Raw genomic sequence first — 15379 nt, 5'->3', positions numbered from 1 at the left:
TCAAGGGGAAAGTCGGCGACAAGCAAAGTGTAACGTAACGACTCACCCGAGTAGACATCTGGGAAAGCGGGCTGAGGTCCTTCTCGCCGCTGCCCCCTTTCCGCCGCCTGTCCGTCATGGGCAGACTCGTGTTTGGGCAGCCGCGGTGAGGCCGGGGGCGGCGAGGCCGAACACGGGGAGGACGCGTGCGGCGGCGGCGGCAGGTGAGACGACGCTCTCTGCCTGGATTCCTCCGACTTGAGGTTGGTCGCCGGTGACGGCGGCAGCGGGGTGAGGGAGGACGTGGAGGGCGTGGACGAGCGAGACCGCGGCGGGGGCTTGCGGGGATGGAGGACGGGCGACGGGGAAAACGACGACGGCCGGGCTTTGGCTTCGGCGTTCTGCTTGTCGGCTTTGTCGTCCGAGCCCGGCCGCTGCTCGCTGGCCTTGAAATGCTCCTGAAAGGTACGGCACGCTGCTCAGTACTGGCTCCTTTGCTAACTGGAGCCAAATGGCACTTACAACGAGCTGCGCGTTCCTCTGCAGCTCCAGAACCTGCGCCGTGTGCTGCTGGATCATGAGCAGCTCCTGTTGCCGGAGCATCTGCTGCTGGGAGAGGAGCTGGAGCTGGGCCGCGTGCTGCAGGGAGGCGCCCGGCCCGTACATCCCCGGCCACACGGGGGTCCCGCGCTCCAACATGTCTCCTCCTGCAAACACGCTTTTTTTTGTCAAATCAAAGTGTCCGGGATCATCGGGTGGGTGGAGGAAAAGGATTTTCTACCGTAGTGTGGCAGGTGCTCGGTCGGGATGACTAGAAGCTTCCCAGTCTGTGAGTCTCTGACAAACTGGTAGGGAGGCGCTATGGAGCCCGGTAGTGACGGCGGGTAGCCTGGGGAAAGCGTCGGGTGAAGGGAGGAAGAGCTCAAGCCTGACGAGAAGCGGGTACAGAGACAAACATTTTCTTAACAAAGCTCAAAACTAAACATTTATTTTCCTTAAGCGAGCCTGAAAACAAAAACGGTGCGAGTGTTGACACGGCTATTTCTGGGCTGGGAATGCGGAATGCTTCTGGAACGTCCTGCAAAGTTCAGGAATGTCTGCGGCACTTGACCCCCCCTCCCGGAGGCGGCGACTGATGCAGCGAGTCAACACTTCCTTCTCTTCCTACACCCATCCAAGACTGCATGTCGAATTTCGCAAGCGCGTCACGGGCGAGTGCTAAACGGACTTGGACTGTCTTTAGCGTCGGGATGAATCATTCCCATGTCAAAGGGGGCGGCCGAAAAGGGAAACGCTTTGCTCGACATGTGGCGGGGCCCCGTTTACACCCAAAATGGTTTGTAGCATATTATTTGCGTGTCCACGTACTGTACGGTGAGCCGGGGAGCCAAACTGGAGGAGCTCCAGGGCGAGGCAGCCAGGGGTGAGAGGTCAGAGTCGACGGGTCGGGATGCCATCGCCCCGCCCCTCCGGTCACCATGAGGTTGGGGGTCATGAGGCTGGTCGTCATCATACCGCTCGGAAGTAGGGGAGGGGGCAGCTGCGTGAAGTCCGACAGCTCTTTGGGCTCTCTGCGAGGAAGCGAAAGGCGGGAAAGGGTAAATGGAACACGTCAACGTAGCCGCAAAACGAGATTTGAAAAAATAAAACGAAATCAACGGCACAGGCCATCCCTGTTCTACGTCCGCCTCACCTGAGCATTTTGTCATCGCGTTCCAAGCGGCCGGCGAGCATTCGCTCTTCGTGATGACGTGCGCGCTCCTCGCCTCGTTCTTCATCTAGGTTGACAGCCCAGGTCATATTATTAGTGTGAGGAAACGGGGATGAGACCATTTGGCTGCTTCTTGATACAACCCCACAACAAGGGTTAATTAACTGCAGGTGGGTCGCTTGACCTCAATCCAAAAACCCAAGGTGATGGTCACAGTGTTGAGCCCGCTGCTCTGCATTTGCACTTAATCAGTCCACAGCCAAGCCAAATGGAAAAACATCTCAACAGTATATGTAGTGGTATTTCTGGTCTGCCAACATTCACGGCTAATTAGCCACGCTAGATTAGCGACAGGCAACTTGCGTCGCTTACGCTGCTGCCATTCGAAACGAAGAATAACCACCGGGATCTCTTTGCACTCTCGCTCAAGCTGACTCAAGGTCCCCGAGGTACGTCAAATGGTTTTGTGCCACTGAGCTGAGCCATTCAGAGTGTGTGTGTGTAGGGACAAGAGACTGTAACCGTCCCTGACATGCTCCGCAGGAAAGATTTCAAGACTGTTACCAAGGTTACGGGGACCCTGGCCCACATGCCATCCTCCTATGTGAGCCGGCGATTAGCCGGCACCTTGCTCACCTCTCTAATACTCAGTCCCTTGCATCCTGCGAGAAGGCTCTCGTCCCATCACGCTGCTTCGTTTAGACTAAAGCCCCTTGGCGGGGAGGGATGGATGGACGTGCATGCACGACCACATGCTAATAAACACTCTGTGAGTCATCCATTGTACCTCGCATGGTCTTTCACACGTTAACAAAGTCCGTCATTGCTTAGCAACAAACCAATGCGCTTATTTGTAGCTTTTAGCTGCGCTCTGCAATGAGTGACTGGAGGTGAGGCTGGCGAGTGCAGAAAAGAGCCAGGAGAGGGGGAGAGCAGGGAGGGAGCGCTTTGCCAAATAACTCCGAACTAGAGACATTCAAGGAAATGAAAAGAGAACAGAGGATGGGGGGGAGGAAAGAAAAAAAACAAACACTTGGAGCTGTGACAGACAGACAGAAAAGAGATGTTTGGATGGAGGGTGCACAAGGAGAGCCAAGAGAATGAGCCTCGCATGACGCAATTCGTAATCCGGACAAAAAGCTCCCTCTCCAATCACATGACAGGCGGCAAAGTCAAACAGAGACCGGAGAAAAATGAATCGTTATTAATTCATAGAAAGCAAAATGAGAGAGCCTTTGCTCTGGCTTGCTTTAATGAGCTACAGCCCTGCAAGTTGATTTGGAAAGATCATATGAAGAAAAAAAAAAATCATCAATCATTACCTTTAATAGCCGTCGGCAGCAACGGGGCTCTCTGCGGGTCCGAGGAACCCGTGCTCTGCTTGGCGCCGGTGCTCTCTCTCTGCCGGGCCACGGCCACGGCGATGCCGACCGGAGGGTGGCGCACCTCTCCCTCCGTCTCTCGCCCAAAAGAGCGAGCGCTGTCGGGTCGATCCTGCTCCCTTTTCAGCTGGGGAGGCCCCCTCAGCGAGCCGGAAGCGCTCGAGCCCACCACCGACCTCTCTCGCTCTCGCTCGCCTTCCATCCCGATGCTGGCCAAACCTCCGAAGGGCCCCCGGGTGTCGGCCGCGAGCCTGGCGGCGGCGGCGGCGGCGGCGGCACCGCCCCCCTCGGCGGCAAAGTTGCCGCTGTATTTAATGAGACTCTGCATGGCCGACACCTCCGAGGGCCCCGAAGTTCTCTCCCCGCCGGACGACACTCCCGGACGGTAAAGGCTCGACGGGTCCAAGTAGAGTCTCCCTTCCTCGCCCGTGCGGCTCTGTCCGTGCTCGCTTCGAGGGGAGTGCCTGGGCGCGTTCGCGGCGGCGGCCCGGTTGGTGGCGTGAGGGGAAACTTGCGTGTGTGACGGAGAAGAAAGCGTGTGTCCGTGTTGGGCGGCGAGGGCGGCCATGTGATTGGTAGCATAGTTGCTCAAAGGACTGATGGAATTCCAATGTTTGTCCCGCTCCAGGCCCAAACGACTGGAGTGTTTGGACACGTCCCGGCCCTCTGGGCTAAACCTCGACTGATTGGAGGAGCGAGAAGAGTCCTGGCCTCGCTTGCCGACAGAACCGTTGCAACAGATGATGGAACCTTCCTCTCGCTGATGAGGATTGCTCGAGTCGCCGGGCTGGGAAAGTCGAGGATGTTCCGTCGGGCCCCTCTCGGGGAACCTGTAACTTTCCCGTTCGGGCTCTTTGTCGCTCTCTCGCTCTCTGTCTCTGTATTTGTCGGCGTGCTTGTCGCGGGCCTGCGACGCGATCTGGATGGGCCCGACCCGCTCGTCATAAACCTCCACGGAAGGCACGTAAGTCGGCGCGCTGACTCTCTGCTCCCTCGTGGGGTCTCTGAGCGCGGGGGGGAGGGGCACGGCCGTGACGGAGGGCTGGAGGGAAGGACGAAGGGCGTAGGAGAAGTGGAGCGGCCCCGCCGGCGCCGACTCGTCCCTCCTTTGTCGTTCGGAGTGAGACGCCGCGGGCAGGTTATTTGCGTTGGAGTGATGGTGGACTCGGGAGCCCGCCTCCCCCTCCCGACTCCCTCGCTCCGCTTCGTTCCCGAGGTGCCTGCTCATGCCACCGCCCCCACCCGCGGGGAAGGAGGACTGGAGCACAGGTGATGGCCTTGACCTGGGCTCCCCTGTGGAGGGCTGAGAGCTTGATTTCTGCGGATGATGATGGTGATGATGATGAAGAGGATGTAGGGACCAGGCATCTCTGTCTGCGTCCCTGTCTTTCTCTCGCTCCTTATCCCCAGGGCGCCCCCGGCGCTCTTCCTCACTCCTCCCGTCCAGCGTGAGGTCCACCACACCATGCTGCCGAAGCTCCTCCCGTGACCTCTCTCGCTCTCGCTCCCGCTCCCGGTCCCCCCGATAGGACCGTTCTCTGCCCACGTCTCGGGATGCCTTTTGGGGCGGCGTGGAGCCGGACAGCGTGCTTTGGGGAGCAGACGGGGGGTGGAGGGGTGACTGGCTAACAGTCGCTGGCAGGAAAAAGCTCTCTAAAAACAAGGCAAAAATAGAAAGCAACCTCAAATAGCCTTTCTAGACAAATCCCATGAATCCAAAACGAAGCCAGTGACTACTGACCTTTATGGGAGTCATAGAGGTGATTTTGGGAGATGGAAGGTGGCTCCAAGTGCCCCAGTGATAGGTAGGGACTCGAGTACAGGCTGCCAGGCAGAGGGTAGCCTGCAGACACAACATTGCGAGGAATAATCATTGTAAATAATAACCACCAAGCTTTACTAGAAGATACCACATGCGCCATGTCATCCAAAGATATGAATTATTACGACAGGTTCTTTTGCACGTGCAGTAAAAGGCTTCCGTTATTGTCAAACGACTGACCAGCCGTATACACCTCATACATTTCTGACCCGCCGTTTAATATTTAAGTGCCCAAAGGAGAAACGACAAATTAAAAGAAATAGTTGCGGCTTGGCTTCCCCTTCAGAAAATGTGCGCGCGTGCGCTTAGAACCACTTAAGAAACTCGGCCTGAATACAGAACATTATGGATGGCGCTTTCATAAACATGTCATGAACCTAACGATGGCCTCCATCCTATAAGGCTGCTTGAAAAATCCCATTTGAGCTAGGCCAAAGAGGCAATATGGGGACTATTCTTTTTTTTGTTGGCTTCACATCCAGTCAAGTTGCGCGCAGAAATAAAATTGGGTCATAGTCTGAGCGCTTATCTGCGCGAGCTATTTGAGCATGACGAGATCTGGCAGACTTCATGTCAGACTTTGCACCCCACCCCACCTGCACTCAGTCAGCAATGGGTCGCCCCCGGAACCAGCTGCTGCTCTCAGAAACCACTTCTTAAGCTAGAGAAGGCAAAAAAAGGCTCTGCCCTTTATTTCCATCCTACCAGCAAAAAAAAAAAAAAAAGGCACGTCCATCCGAGCGTGCAACAACTGGCATCTGAATCCGTCCGCCTTGTGAGACGAAGAAACTGAGAGGCGGGCGGGCGGGCGAGCGGGCGAGCGAGCGCTTGCACAGCGAGCTGGAAATATAAACGAGCGAGAGGGCAAACGACGGCAGCGTAGCGATGGAGCTTCCTTTAAACATCCAACGTTGATCTCTCGCAGCTTTCACGCGTGGGTGCGTCCAAAGCACATCCAAAAATCTGCTGCCCAGTTTTTTTTTTACCTTCAGCTGCTACTACAAGCAGGCGCCCTGGAGCCATGAACGATTGTATTTATATATCCGCTGTGTCTATGGCGGAGGTTTAGAAGAGAAAAAAAATCACGTTGCTTTAGTTCAGATTAGATTTGACACCAAGTCACATTTCCATCCGTCCCATCATCTCCTGATATTAGTTAGGTCAGCCAGGGTTTATCTCCATTTTGCTGCTCTTAGGTAATTCATCATCATCTTACTGGCATGACAGCGATGACCTGCCTTCACACCACCAAATGGAACAAATGTCGCCCCCATCTCTGTCAGGTACACCATGCAGTCCATTTTTTTGTCCGACTTAAATCCCAAACGAGATCTATTTGTCCTTCCTCTACTTTGCGAGATGCGCCCCACCCGATACCTGCGAACACGTAAACGAGGGCGCGGGCATTCAATCACTTCGTCGAGTTAAGGAGGAGAGGACAGAAGACAAAGACACTCATACGTACATGGACGTGTGTCTTGAAAAGATAGGTCAGGGAGAAAGAGAGAGAGAGAGAGATGTTGAAAAGTGGGGCGGGCGGGAGAGCATGTTGGGCAGGAGGCTTTTAAAAAAAGAACAAAAGAAGATCATGCATTCGAGCCAGCCGACGTGGCAGCAGGTGAAAGTGAGACTGGAGGGAAGAAGAAGTGAGACACATTTAGGACAGAGGTAGACAAATAAGCCCACGAGGAAGAAGAAGAAGAAGAACGGGCCTCCATGGGGCAAAAGTGACAGCGCTCTCTCGGCGTCGCTTTTACGGTGCCCATTGATGGAGTGGCGTGGTGTGTATATATTTACCTTCATGAGCGTGTGATGCCCAGAGCTGAGCCATGGGCAAAGCGCCGGGATTGGCCGATCGGTATGCCGGGTCAACGCTCAGGGGGGAGGGGCATGGATAACCAGCCAGGAAGGGATTGGATCCCGTTGGGAAGGCATCACCTGGTGGGAAAAAATAGAAATGGTCAGTCACCATGGTAACCACCACTAATCAATAGAATACAATAACACCGTAACCTAGTCTGTGAAAGCCTGCAGAGTTTGTAACGGTGCAAAAGATTACAAAAGGAATGACAGCTTTATTGGGAGGAAATATAGGAGAATTATTATTTCTTTTTTTTTTTACACAAGGGCACCTTGAGCAGATCTGAGCCAAGGATTTGCATTTCAACATTTGGAATGCATCATTTGAGGTGTGACAACCATTTCGGCTTCTCACACCCGAAAATGCTGCTAAAGTCGGACCAAATTCCAGCAAAGTCAAGCTCGAGAACATGTTTATTTCGACTCAACTTATTTTAAAACAAAAAAAAAAAGTTGGATGAAGCAATGTGGTCCTCGATTCTAAAGACAAACAAAGCGGCAGTCGACGTGCTTTTATTAGGATTCAGCAGACGTCGTTCCTAACTTGATTATCACCACAAACAGGAATCAGTGGGACCACGATGATGTCCACTGCGTCTATTTATCTCACACAAACTCCATTATGAACACATGCAGGATACAAAAAAAAAAAAAACTACTGCTCAAAAAGAAAAAAATTTCCTTGACTCAGCATTGATACTTTTATCAGGCTATTTTTGAGCAGGCTCAGCCGAGCACTATCAGAGCATTAGCAAACTTTGAACCTTTGAACCGCTGCCGCTTCCTCCGACGGCAAATCTCAAGAGCTCGAAAAAGGTTTTTGCGTTCGACCCAAGTGTCCCACCGCTGCCCTGCCCAGGCCATTAACCAAAAGCAGTGCGCTGCCTTTACCCTGATAAAACTAGCCATGTGTGTCGGGGAAAGGGTGGGGGAGACTTGTGTGTACGAGTCCTATGGGAATCCGGACACACGCCAAGGAGAGGTGTTTTTTTTCTGCATCTACATAAGTACATTAAAACTGCAGCGTGTCAGCACGCAGATGGATTTCCAAATCAATAAATACATTTTTTTCCAACGAATCACCAACATGTACTGTACGCTCACGTTGAGTAGTATGCGGATTTTGCCAAGGTGCCCCGAGCTCCGAGTTGCTTCCATTTCAAAATCATTCCCCCATGGGAATGAATGAAAAGGCAATGTTATGTTTTTTTGTTTTTTTTTTGCCACACAAATTACCTCAGGCAATACAAGCCAAAATAGGATTAGCAAAACAATGCGCATCAAAATGTATTTACCGTAATTTTTGGACTATAAGTCGCGTTTTTTTTTTTCATAGTTTGGGTGGAGGGGCGACTTATACACATATATACGTTTTTTTTTCACTTTTTTGGGCATTTTATGGCTGGTGCGACTTATACTCCGGTGCGACTTATAGTCCGAAAATGACGGTATTGATTAATTTGCTGACCTAAGCTGGTTGCTCCAGCATGGCAATGTTCTCCGCAACCAGGAATTGTCAGGTGCTCTAGGCAACGTGAGCAAGCGCGTTGTCATGGTGACGCAGCTAACGAGTCATCGTGCCATGACTCTCACCTCTTCTCCCGCACCGACCAAAGTAGTAGTAAGATGGTCGATTTTTCCCACACCTGACTTTTGTGACACATCCCGTGTAATGTGTTGGGCCTGGGGGCATCCATCTTCCAAGCTTTTCTTTATGGCTCTCACACACATCCACAGAAACAACTCCCACTCCACAATATTTGCCATATTGGTACGAGTGAGTTGCCAGGAAACAAAAGCTTTGACTGCAGGCATCTTCTCATGATGCCTCCGTATTCAGATCCTCCATATAAAAAGGTCTGTCGGAAATCAATCGGAGGAATGATGCTGCCGCTGCCAACGGTGGAATCGCTGAATTGGACTTACTAAGATTCATGAGCAAAACAAAGCTCAATGAAAAATCTATCAGATTAAAAATAATATTGGAACAGGTACAGACGCGAGATAAAACTAAAAGGAAAAAAAAAATCTGAAAGGTCCTACACGCACACACTCACGCACCATCTGTTCTCCATCAGTAGTTGCAGGGAGGCAAAGAGATTTCTGGGTTTTATTTCCCACAAGAAACCATAAAACTGTGATCTGCTTCCAGTCTCCAACAGCAGCACACTGCCACTGCCGACCGTAAAAAAAAGAAACTTTTTTTTTTTTTGTTTTGTTACCAAAGTGTCAAAGTTTCTACCATAAAACACAACAAATGTTTTGCGCTCGGAGAAGCTACGAATGAACCTCCCGGCTCGGAGTGGTGTGTTTGCGGCCGTAGACAGGAAGTGACACAAACGCAAATGTCAAACAAGTGTGGAATTTGCTTTTACACTTGACGTACAATAGAAACAGCGCCAACGTGACAATTGTGGAAGAAACAAAGGACGGCTCGGCACTTTTCCCGCTCCGTGACACTTTTGCAACACTACACAAGCGCATTGAGACTCTAATTGGCGGCTCTTTTGTCCCAAATATGTACGCTTTTGTAAGCGGCCGTGCATGCCGAGACTCACCGGCCGAGCATAAAGACGAGACACCCTGTGACCTTTGTGTCTTTCAATTGAGGGAACGTTTTTGGCAGGGTGGACCAGTTAGCTAATGCACCGGGTATTTCGACATGCTACGGCATGTCGCCGCACACACACACACACACACACACACACACACACACACCCGTCTCATGTTTGACAGCTGTGTGTGCCGAGGTATGCTTGTGTGTCGTTTGTCGACCTCTGACAGGTTTATTGTAGCAGGGCAGCCGTGCCTTATGCTTTCCCTTAAAGAGCCTGTTTTCTTTCCTGAAAGATTCAATTTATCTGAGGGGGGGGGGGGGGGGTCCTCCGTCTTCTCACCGAGAGGACTGCGCCTTGCTCGCGTCTAAACACACACGCTCACTACATTAATATTAACGTAAACAGACGCTATCCGAGCGGCGGCGAAGACAAATTGCTATTGGCTGAGACAACACGGTCCTGCCCTACAAGCTGCGTGAATTCTACTCGCGCTCCAGTCCCTCGCCGTGCATATGTACGGCGGCCCGTCCGTGCGTGTGAAAGAGCGAGAGAACATTTGAAGGGCTAGCACGTTCATCCGACGCTATGCCAGTGCGTTGTGGTTAGGATGAATCTCTATGCAGAGAGTCCCGGGGGGGGGGGGGGGGGGGCGGCTGGCCCGACCAGCGAAAAGCACAATCACATGCTCCTATTCCCACACACAAGACATTTCTTCTCACGTAAACACATCTCAGATGTTATCCCTGTAAAAAAAAAAAAAAAGAAAAATCCTTCTTCAGTTTGTTTTCAAGCCTTGACCTCGACGCTCCTCGTCCCCTCCTAATCACGTGCGTGGAAATAATCGTCTATTGTTTTACGGCGAGTCAGCCGACCGACACCAGGTTTGCGTCTGGGATTTAGCCCCATAACAATCAAACGCTCAGAGCAGATGTGGTGTCTACGGCAGTTGTTGGGGCGGAAAAAAAACATCGTGCTTTCTGGGAAATCCAAGCGAGCATTGAATACGGGGAGAGGGACGCCACTCAACACTGTCTTGATTGTGCGCACGCTTTAGAAAATAGCCTTCAAATGCCTCCAGGGGAAAGAGAGAGAGAAATTTCTGGCCTTGTCTCATTCATCAGTGTAGTTACATTTTTGTAGGTCCTACATCTGCTGCACAAGGGAGGTAACGGGACAGATGGCCTCAATCTGGTGACCGAGGGATTCTGCAGACCTCCGCTTGACAGAGAAAAATGGATAGCCACAAATAGCGACTAGAAACGCATCACTTTATGCAGCGGGGGGGGGGGGTAGCTAATTGTTTACAGTTGAAAAGCACCGGTGTATTTCTTGATTTACTATTATTAACGCATTCAGTGCCATTGACGGTTATAGACGTCAAACATTTGGATGCCGAGTTGCAACAGAATTTAAAGGCTTTTTTACACCGACAAAACCCCAAAATATGTTTTTATTTGTTCAGGGTCTTCTGCGCGGAACCCAGCGACGCGAAAGATCACCACGCTTTCATACGGCCACATATCAAGCCACAAATTGGATAATTAGACGCGGGATGATGTTGGCGCTGGCATCTGGTTTATATAAAAAAAAAAAGAATTAAAAAAAATACTTGTGGTACACTAACAATTGCTTTCAACATAGCAGGGAGGGAGAAGTGAATGTCAGGTGTTAAACTTAACACATGGTTCTTGGAGGTGCTGGACCAGCACTGGTACCACCTCTGAATGACTTCGCACCCCCCACAGTCCAAAGAGCGGCATATTTTATAAATATTTTTTAAAATGCCGGATTTAAAATGATGTGAGGCAGACTTTTGTGATAGTCCAATGGGCTTCAGAGCGGTGCATCTTCAATTTCATATAACAAAAGCCCCAGCTTTGCTCATTTGATGACTCACTGGGTGCTTGAGTTCAAGCCGTTTGCAGTAATTAAAAGTGGAACATTGCTACCATTTGCAATTACCAAATAACTGTCATGTCGCGGAGCTGGGGGTTTTATGACGGCAAGCCCGGGACTGGTATCTCAGTCCTGTTTGCTTGATGTAATCTGGAGGGATTTGATATTGAAGAGAAGCCATAAAGCCAAACGACCTGTTTCATATGGTGCTGTGCTGTGTGCTGTGCTGTGTGGGCTGCTGAGTGAGTGAGTGTGCGGAGGGGAAGAGTTAGCAAGTGAAAGGGTCACCGCGTGGGCACCAATAACTACATACCAGTACTGAACAATAGCATGGCCAAAAAAAAACATCAGCAAAAGTAGTCAAATCATTTCAAATTATGTGTATTTTTATTCATAATTAATAATAATTTGGGATGTTTGTTGCCACTTTTTTTAGTACCTGGATTCAACCCTTTAGTCGTCACCGATACCGAGTACCGATACCACGAGATACATCAAATGTATATATAGCAATTTCCTATTTGTCTAATTTGTCATTTCAAGTTCCTGATTGTAAAATGACAACAAGAGGCCGGCCTATATCGGTATCGACTGCTGTTGCAAGTACAGATACCTTGATTCCGATACCTGCTATCGGTACTATCCTATCCCTAACAATAATAATGATCCAAATAATAATATTCCAAATTGAAAGAAACCAGAATAAACGACGCGGACCGTGTTCATCTCGCGAGCGAACGTCGTGGTCCTCTCCACCCCGCGTGACACAAACCGCATTGGACGACAATCCCATTGAAGAATGGCGCTCGTGTGAAACATTAGCATCTCTTGGGGTTTACCCTTGAACAGAAACCAGAGAAACTGTAATTGTAGATCTGTCTGCAGCTACAAGACTTCAGGGGGGGATGTCACACGATGACAGTATTTGTCAGACTTTCCATTTCCCCCCCCAAAAAAACAACAACACCCATAGCTCTAAGCTTTCCTCCTTCCAACATGTGTTTAGGTTCCTGACGTTCCCTCCCCTGCTTGACCACAAGGCAACACACACACACATACACAAAACTTCCATTACTAATAAGAGGAGCAGGCGTGACACGGCAGCGCAACGACGAGCTAATTCACTGGCTCGGAGGGGAATAACAAACACGGCGCTTGATCTACTGACTGGTCAGGCAATGCAAAAACACTCGCTAACCAGCTCCGATACCTCAAGGTTGATTTACAGCAAAGTCCCTTTCTCCACAAAGCGCCCCAGAACATTGGGCTCACCCCTTCCGTGTAAATTTCTCAACACACAAATGAAGAAAAATGAAAAACGAAGAGCCAGTGGCAGAACGTTCCCAGAGAAGCGTGCGCTTGCATTGTCGCTAGAATAAACAGCGCAATACAATCCGGCCGGCCGGCCGGCCACTCTCGGAGGAGAAGTATCACGTTGCTGCAACATCACACGTCGAGCAGTCGAATTCTGACAACGCGCACAAGCGACGTTTGGAATACGAATGGCGGTTTAACGGTCCGCATGCGATCCAAGAGCGCTCGCTCGCTCGACTCTGGCCTGCCCACTGCTGTGCTCCTGTTTGGGCCAAGTACTTTTCCACTCATGTGTTGCCCATCCAAAACGTGGGAATCCTTCACGCTATGACTTACTTTATCTCAAACTCGCCTCGACCTTTTTTTATTATTATCTTTTTTTTTTTCTTTTCCTACAGTCACCATAAAACAAGTCCATATCTGCTTTAATTTCCCACATTTAACATCATCGGGTGATGAACATGCATGCCAAGTGACACAACCGTCCCCATTTAAAGTTAATAGTTAATCCTTAGAGGGGGGGGGGGGATAATTCATGCAAGTCGTAATGGCGTTAAAGTAGCGCAAAATGATTTACTCACTGTGGTGTCCGTGCAGGTTAATAGCCGATGGTAAGAATTTTCCCGAGTGGAGAGGCGGCGGGTGAGTGGCGGCCAAGTGGCCGGGGGAAGGAGGGATCCTCCCGCCTGCTCCGGCAGCCCCGAGTCGGTGAGGCTCCACGGCCAGCCCGGCCAACAGCGGGGGAGGTACGTGGACGGATCGGGGAGCTCCAAAATCTCTGCCATCCATTATCCGCAACGGGGAAAGTTAGGATAAGAAATTGTCCTTTCGGATAGGCCACCTTTTCCGACAAAAGCCAGTTTGGGCTATGATAATGATAATAATATTAATGTCTTTAGTGGTCCGGGTGATTCGGACTCATTTTCTGCCATTCTGCAGACCTGTGAAACGAAACAAAACCATCAATTAATTTATAATATGAACTCTCGCTATAAATGTATCAAATAGAAGGATTCGTTTATGTGTATTTTTCAGCATTTTCGGCGGCCAAGCGGCGCATTTGTGCAATGACGCAGTTCGGGAAGGGAGAGGGGGAAAAAAAAAAAAAAAAAAGACTTAAAACGGACTGTTGGTTGGTTTACACTAGTGTACGATTCTAACTCCGAAGTCAATCATTTCAGAGCGATTGTACCAAAATCGACAGCGTTGTGGTTCAATGTTTAAGCGTAAAAGAGGCGCTCCGCCTCCCCCCCCGATGCGCAGAGAGCAGTCAGCCGCTTCAGGGCTTCGCGTTCCGGGGAAACACGAAGAGCGAGTATCGGTCCAGTGGATCCGCGCCGCCATGAACATACTCGGCGATTATTGCATGATAAGCCATATGTTCATATTTCGATGAATTTTCAGACTCACTATTTAACCCTAATTTAGGTTGCAGTCACTGCGCAAACCGAATGTACCGTAAATATACACCAAATGCCCATTCGGAACGGATTTGAAAGGTTTAAAAAAAAATAAAGTTGTCGATCCGTCGTTAGTCAGCGCCATGGTGGCGTTCTGTTGCACGCATTTTTAGCAATCGGGTATCCGTGCTATTTTAAAGACGGACTAAAATTTCACATACATACAATCAAACGACGCCGTCTTGCTGTATATCGTGCGGGACGATATTTTTACACGAGTGTGACCTACTTTGTAAAAGAGTTTTCTGGGAGCGTCTTAAAATAAAAAGGTCAAATAAATGATCGTGGGGACGGTCAAAGGGTGCCTGCCTCCTGCACGTATACGTATTTACGCTACAAATACAAAATAGACACGTTAACTTGAAATGACAACAGCGAGGAATTGCGACTTTATGAATTATTCAAATGATGAATGGAGCCACGAAACAAAACCGAATGAAGTGGAATCACTCCTAAACATAATTGTGATTCGGCATGATGTCATGTTTACGAGGAGAAAACAGATCGAAAGTGGACTTAACCTTCAAATTGCTGCAAGCAAACATTACAGCAATGACTCGTGATATGCAGGCAGGCGGGCGGGCAGGCAGGATCTTTTACGCACGGCTCGCTCGACAACACTCGCTTGTGTGTGTTTTTAACGCAACACCGCCAACACGCAATATTAACCAAGCCATATGTGGAGTTAAGACAATAATTGCGCCTGTTATTCAGTGGCGGAGAAACACGGCATTAAGAGCCACGTTTCAAAGTTTGCAACCATTCCCTTAACGGCTGGCCAAACTTTCTCCGGCATGGGGGGGTGGGTGTTTTGAAAGAGTCATGTTTTCACTCCGCAGACGAGACTACCACCAAGACCCTGAGCGCACGGGCAAAAAACAACGCAACTTGGAAGAAAAGGTCGCAACATTTCTTCTGGACTGCAATCCGAAAATAAAGTCAAAGGGCTTACTTGAAAAGGGAGGGGTGTTAAGGAACACGATTTAAAAATGCCAATCGGTCTTGCAAAGTGCGTCCAAGTTGCTTGGAGAACTGCTGTAGTCCATTCCAGGCTCACTCGAAGGTGAACTGGGGGATAAATGGGGGAAGAGAAGAGAAGAGAGAGGAGCCCCCTTCTCGTGCGTTTACTCCTCAGCAATGAAACATAGCATTGTTTTACAAGCCCCGCCCTGTTCACAAGCCCCGCCCTCTTAACAATCCCCGCCCATTGCTTGGCGAGAGCTCCTCTGTGATTGGCCACGCCTCACGTCCGTCTAATGCCAAACACTGTCCCCTTAGCAGCACTATAAAAGAAATTATGGAGCGAGAAAGGCACCGCTGTTTCAAGGTCCCCTCTCTCCACTGTCTTCTGTACCACGCGATCAAATTTGAGGGGCGCTGGGATGATGATTGTTGTT

General features: G+C 50.1%; 1 protein-coding gene across 4 annotated transcripts in view; it reads right to left on the bottom strand.

Annotated features, from left to right (window-relative positions):
- Positions 1-15123, bottom strand: part of tnrc18 (trinucleotide repeat containing 18) — a 29644-nt gene extending 14521 nt beyond the window's left edge. For all 4 annotated transcript variants that reach the window (XM_061302960.1, XM_061302961.1, XM_061302962.1 and 1 more), the window contains exons 1-10: positions 14935-15123; positions 13104-13463; positions 6692-6832; positions 4814-4915; positions 3013-4725; positions 1673-1757; positions 1348-1550; positions 761-907; positions 502-686; positions 47-437 (exon numbers count right to left, since the gene is read on the bottom strand). In XM_061302960.1, the coding sequence (XP_061158944.1) occupies positions 47-437; positions 502-686; positions 761-907; positions 1348-1550; positions 1673-1757; positions 3013-4725; positions 4814-4915; positions 6692-6832; positions 13104-13311 (3175 nt within the window). In that variant the 5' untranslated portion in view covers positions 13312-13463; positions 14935-15123. The remainder of the gene's footprint in view (positions 1-46; positions 438-501; positions 687-760; positions 908-1347; positions 1551-1672; positions 1758-3012; positions 4726-4813; positions 4916-6691; positions 6833-13103; positions 13464-14934) is intronic.
- Positions 15124-15379: the final 256 nt, after the last annotated feature.

Source organism: Syngnathus typhle, linkage group LG17 (genome assembly GCF_033458585.1).
Source record: "Syngnathus typhle isolate RoL2023-S1 ecotype Sweden linkage group LG17, RoL_Styp_1.0, whole genome shotgun sequence".
Lineage (NCBI taxonomy): Eukaryota > Metazoa > Chordata > Actinopteri > Syngnathiformes > Syngnathidae > Syngnathus > Syngnathus typhle.
This window is presented reverse-complemented; position numbering and strand designations above follow the sequence as displayed.